This window comes from Notothenia coriiceps, unplaced genomic scaffold (assembly GCF_000735185.1).
Source record: "Notothenia coriiceps isolate Sejong01 unplaced genomic scaffold, NC01 NC01_scaffold00038211, whole genome shotgun sequence".
In the NCBI taxonomy this organism is placed as follows: domain Eukaryota; kingdom Metazoa; phylum Chordata; class Actinopteri; order Perciformes; family Nototheniidae; genus Notothenia; species Notothenia coriiceps.
Genome location: NW_011370912.1, coordinates 27,120 through 33,257, shown reverse-complemented (window position 1 = coordinate 33,257; position 6,138 = coordinate 27,120). Strand labels below are relative to the sequence as shown.

General features: G+C 40.0%; 1 protein-coding gene across 1 annotated transcript in view; it reads right to left on the bottom strand.

The window, feature by feature from the left end:
• The window catches only part of LOC104968086 (mannosyl-oligosaccharide 1,2-alpha-mannosidase IB-like), a 52,756-nt gene that overhangs the window by 43,442 nt on the left and 3,176 nt on the right, over nt 1–6,138 (bottom strand). Inside the window, exon 3 of the mRNA XM_010797647.1 lies at nt 877–957. Coding sequence (XP_010795949.1) covers nt 877–957 — 81 coding nt within the window. The remainder of the gene's footprint in view (nt 1–876; nt 958–6,138) is intronic.

The following is a 6,138-nucleotide window of genomic DNA, read 5'->3' as shown; positions in this document are numbered from 1 at the left end:
TTCTTTTTTTTCTTTTCTTTTTTTAAATACTTTTTTTTAAAATTTTTATTCAATGTTGCAAAACAAAAATGACCATGTTCAAGTCTTAAAGTCATCCTGAGGCCTTAGTTTTGGTTTCAAATTACACAACATCATGTATGTGTTGCTTCTTTGGGGCTTGTTTTCATAGACCTGGTTGCCTATTTCTTTCAAATCTGGCAACAGAGTGGGCAGGGCGCAGTGTCTAATTGTAGCAGTAAGCTAACGAGTACTGACAAGCTTTATTTTGTTTTGATCCAATGCTGCACAACTGAACTGATCCAATGCTGCTGTGAAGCTATATCCATGTTTAAATAAAAAAATAACCTTAAGGGACAACTTGAATGCTTTTTTTCTCTTAATGCATTGCATAAAGATCGGATCGGGAAAAATTGGTATCGGCAAATTGTCAAAATCAAATGATCGGAATCGGATCGGGAGCAAAAAAAGGTGATCGGGACATCCCTAGTATATAAAGCAGTATTTTAAGTAAAATGACTAGTGCATTTTCTCTGTTGATGCAAAAAGACACATTCAATTATAACAGAGAGCACAGTGGATGTGGGCGTTGTACTGAACACATATTTGATTATTTAGCTCTCATTACAGAGGAAGCACTGCATGGCTGGGCATGAAAGCTGCAGAGGATAGGATTGACAGTCAAACAAAGCAGAAAAAGAGATGCATTTAATTTCCATTTGCTCCTAACCAAGAGCCCAAATCTGCCTTCGCATGAACAGAGGAGAGGACGGATGATAAGAGGAAGAAGAGGAAGACGAGCCTCCTTGGTTCTTTTCTGTATCCCTTTTTCCATCCAGCTCCTGTTCAGCTTATAAAAACACACAGAAGAGAACTCACTTCCTGTCCAGAGAGGTAGTAGGCGGCCAGCAGTCCTCCTATGAAACGAATGTTGACCTCAAACACAGACACCTCGGCATTCTGGGAAAACAAGAGCAGAGAGAAGAAAACTCAACAAGAATGAAACACATTTTTTTCTTAATTTGTTATTTATGTTTTTATAAACTGTGTTGGTATCTTCAATGGGAAGTTTTATTTTTGCTCCATTTCTTACTAGTGTGTGTATCAAGTGGTTTCAACAACCATTACAAATAATCTGAGACTTAAAAGACAAGTTACTCAACAGTAATAAGAAGAATCAAACGTAATTGCACTGCTTTACAGCCTTATTAATAACAACACACATTGTTCCCCCAACACATCATTAAATATTATACGGGAAATGTAATTAAGAAACCTATGACCTTCTGTCCTCTTTAGTTTTAATAGTCAGCGTTTCAGGGAAGTAACAAGGGTTTGCCTTTTATATCAGACGTGCCTACAATTCAGGAAACCTCTGTAAGCACAGAAACAATATATTTATGCAACGTTATAACATAGATTTTCAGGGAGAATATCAGAGGTGTTATTACACTGACTACTAACATTTAGCGTTGATATCAAAAACGATTTTCTTTGTCTCGTTTTTTATCCAGAATTCAATGCTGATTCACAATTAAAGGTCTCCTATTATAGTGTTTTTCATCAATATATTATAGTTCTCAGATATAGACAAACCATGTCTCTGAAGTATTTGGCTCCAAACACCAAACAGATCATTGCAGCATTACCCATAATCCCCTCTGTTTCGGCCCTGTTTCAAAAGTGCTGATTCTCTGTCTGTTACTTTAGATGAAAATAAGGAGCCCCTCCCCACGCCCCTCTGAGAGAGATTTGGTTACAAAGAACACAATGGTGCTCTAGGAGGAGATTCAGGTGGTAAGGTGGGGGGGGGGGGGTTACCTTGGTTGGTGATTGGCTAATGGTTACACAAGCCAAAACATCGTTATGACATCATAAAGTGGACTAAATCTGATCAGCTCATTTTCAGATAGGTTGTTATATAAATGGATCAGGACAAAAAGAGAGATAATCTTTGTTCCTGAAACTTTCAGAGTCTCTTTACACAGAGGGGACACATGAACAAGTGGATTTTGAATAATAGGTCCCCTTTAAGTCACATGTTCCATCACTGCGGAGCTAAGTAGGAGGTTCATGTGGAAAGCATTGAATCTCCAATTGAAATGAATGAAACCAAGTGAAACAATCATTGAGTCAATAGTTCTTTAACCTGCCTACAGTATGAATGTGTACTGGCACCTATTGTACGAGAGCCTTAAGAGTTTCCTTTAAAGCTTCTAAGCACTTTAAACTAAAGCCAGACATTTCCAGCAATTGAATCACGGGTGGATAAACACACACAATAGGTCTATGCATATTTCTTCCACTAATTACGCCTGCAGTTGTCACCCTGGCTGTTACTCTGCAGCTTGGGGTGGACGGGGAGAAAGTATGCTGCTGCTCTCCCTAGTTTTCTTGTTTACAAAAAGCACAGCCTAATTGGGACTCCTCTCAGCAGCCTGCGTGCTCAGGTCAGCATGCCCCCCTTTACTTTCCTTAAAAACACTAACACTTACTGCTTTAAGTGTTTTGGGCCACATCATAACTATTCTCTATAGTCAATACCCAGGTAATGCCGTAAGACTACACACATGCACACCTTGCAGACCATTACAATGTAACCTTGCTCATATATTTTCACATGAGAAGTGAAAACACACAAGAGATGAGGAATTAACCTGCACTTCCCTCTAAAGGGCAGCGACATTACCTCGGTTCACAGTAAATGCACACCACAGGGGATACAGAGGGGGAGAGGTGGAAGAACATTGTCTGAATGTCTAAAAATGAGACTGTCTGCTGCTGTAGGCTTATTCCACATATCCGAATATTTATAAATCATTACCGTAAACTGCATTTATTCTACTGTACAGTGTTCAATTGTACATGTTTTATCTTATTTTCTCGTACATTTACATATTGCTGATTTTTACTTGCACCATGACCACTTGTGAGTTAGTGGGGTCTCCATTCGATCGGGAGATTGCGGGTCTGATCCCAGCCCCTGCAGTCAACATGTTGATGTATCTTTGGGCAAGATAATTAACCCCGAGTTGCTCCCGATTGCCAACAGCGTGTGAATGTTAAAGTCCTTGATCAAAAGTGGCACAATGGTCTGTATGAATGGATAAATAATAACTTGTGAAGACTAGATAAAGCGCTCTGTAAATACAGTCCATGTACCACTGTATCACGTGCATACTTGTCAACCCTCCCGATTTTCGCGGGAGACTCCCGATTTCATTGCCCTCTCTCGGTTTCCTCCCGGGGTCATATTTCTCCCGCATTTCTCCCGATTTCTGAAAAAATCAGATTTACACACGACTGTTTCCACTCGGACTTTAATACAGCTACACCATTGTTTGGTTTCCATGGTAACACGTCTCTTTAGTAGCGCGCTCAACTCAAAGTCTGAGAGGGTGAGGCAGATATTCACAGAAAACAGAATCCACAACTACTCACTGCCCACACATATGCTCCATCAAGGACGGTGCTACAGGTCGCAAGGCAGTGCACTCACAACTACAATAAGCATGTTAATGTTAATCTAACAGCTCCGGCGATCCACTAGCACGCACCCCCCCCCCCAAAATTTTGCATTTTGAAATGCTCCCGATTTCTGAGGTCTAAAGGTTGGCAAGTATGATCACGTGCACTATTTGTTATTGCACCATTTTCCTGGTTATTGTCTTCATGTTTTAAGTGGAATGTAATGTTGCACTGTTACCAGCAACTACGCTGAAGATATTAAAAACCTTTGAAACCTTGGAAGAAGTATATTTTACACACTGTTCTGTGTATCTTATGTAACCAGCTGAGGTGTCTGCAGTCTTGAGTCAGGAGCAGGTGTCCACAGACAATATTCATAACATGTTTCGCTGCTCAACCGTAACAGCCTTCAGTCTCGGGTCAGCGGAGGTACTGCCCTCCACTCTTAATACATCCTATAGGCTCTTTCTGCCTTATGCCTTTCTGCCAGTGTCTAAAGCTGTCATAAATTGTCCTTTAGCACAGGAAACAGACAACCATCCTCCGTCAGGACTATCGTTTCCACTGTGGACCACAGCCTTATGTCTAGGCGTGGTGTGAAGTGCATCATGTGGAGCTTTCTTCCTACATCTTATCTCAGTGAGTTGTTTAGATTTTGGCCTCATAGCTAGGGCTGCTCAATTAAATCGTATTTTAATCGCAATTACGATTTTGGCTTGCAACGATTACGAAAACAACGTAATCGAAATAAAACGATTATTATTATTTTATTATTGGTTTTTCAGTTGAATTATACTTAAAGTTCAGGTTCATCAACTGTTAAAAACATACGGTTCAAATGTCTTTTTTCAATAAATAGATGTTTTCAAAGTAAATGGATAATCGTTTTTAATAATCGTGATATCAATTATTGACCCAAATAATCGAGATTATGATTTTTGCCATAATCGAGCAGCCCTACTCATAGCTGTAACAAATCTGATTCCCTCCTGAAACAAAGGGGACTGCATCAAAGTGGTTTGTGTCAGCTAAAGGAAGACATCAAGAGCGAAGAGCCACGTTGACCTTGAGATGAGATGATTTTGCACACTGAATGTGTCATGAAACACTCCCCTCAGATCCCATGTGTGCCGTTGTGCTGACAGAGGGACGGACCCTGACTGTAAAAGAGATGAGGTGAAGAATGGCTCTCATCTCAGCAGCTCCACCCACGCTCTTCTCTTTTTGAGTAGACCCCACTTTGTCTGAGACCCCTGAGAGGGTATCTCGACCGCTCTTGCTTCTGTAACGAGGTTTTCCCACTGGTTTAAATGATCTGTCTTTTGTTTGTATTTGCTATAAGGTCAAAACCGGTATGCATTTACTTTATAAATATTTTAAATTCTTTCTTCTAATTGAAACACTGAAGCAAATTAGCATATATACCATTAATAAAGTCTCAAATGTTCTCAATTAATAACCCAGTACGCATTTTTTACGCTTCATTATAGCAGACAAATAATCGTTTTAAGTAGATAATGTTACATTTATTACAGATATATATTTATGTAGCAGCAATGGACAGCTTTACAGCAACATTCGTCATTTAAAACATAACCATTTATTCAACTATAAGTGTTTGCAAACATACATTCCTTTAAAACAGGGGTGTCAAACTCAATTTCATGGCGGGCCACATTAGGCCGGTTGTAACTTTAAGACTATATAAATATACTTATAAAACGGACAAGTCAAATCAAGCAATCTGATTGGTTCTTAGCCGTGATATACTGAGCGTATACCACGGGTAGAATTGTAAGTTACTTTTCGCAACAAGTCAGTATCCCTCCGCGTCTGAGAAAAACAGTATACCGTTTGCTTTGAAAACTGGGAACAAGAAAGCAGCGGAGAAGTAACGGGACAGAAGCCCTCCTTTTTGACGCAGCGGTCCAGACATAGACATCAAACGGCAAAACATATTCAGTGTGCAGTTCCTTTGGCATTAGGGCAGGGATATCTAGATACTTTTGAAGGTTTAACATAATGAATTGTGCTACTTTTAAAGCAAGCAACGATGTTTTCAAATCTGTAATCAAAGAGGTCCGCAAAAATACTATCGACCAATCACATTGCTTGATTTGACTTGTCAGTTTTATAAATATATTTGCATATCTTCCGTTACGAAACAAACTTACAAAGCATAAGATGGAAACATTTAAGATTAACTTCGACCTCCGGGGGGTCTTACTATGGAGGAGTGGATTGAGCAGTGCCTATCTCCAGAAAAAAAAGCACCTAAACTACGACATGCAGAGCTACGTGAAGAGCAGGTAGACCAACTGGAAAAGTACCACCATTCAAAAGCTTTCTGATGCGGGTCTTGAAACAAAGCAGAGAAATTATGACCGTTAGTGGCCACAGGTGCGAAAGCTCTCTCCAGAGCTACTGGAAGCCCAATCTCGGGGACCGGAGAAAGTGGAGCAATATTCTCGCCACGCCAAGCAACAGCCTAGAACAACCTCAACCTATACAACTGACCTCGTAAACCATGCTACTGATGCTGGACAGTTTTTCAGTGGCTGCACAATAAACAGCAACATACACATTAATGTAAATAAACAGCCAAATAATGGATCAACGCTCTCTGTCTAATATGTTCGCTCGCTGTTAGTGTTGTTGCATAGCAACCACCTC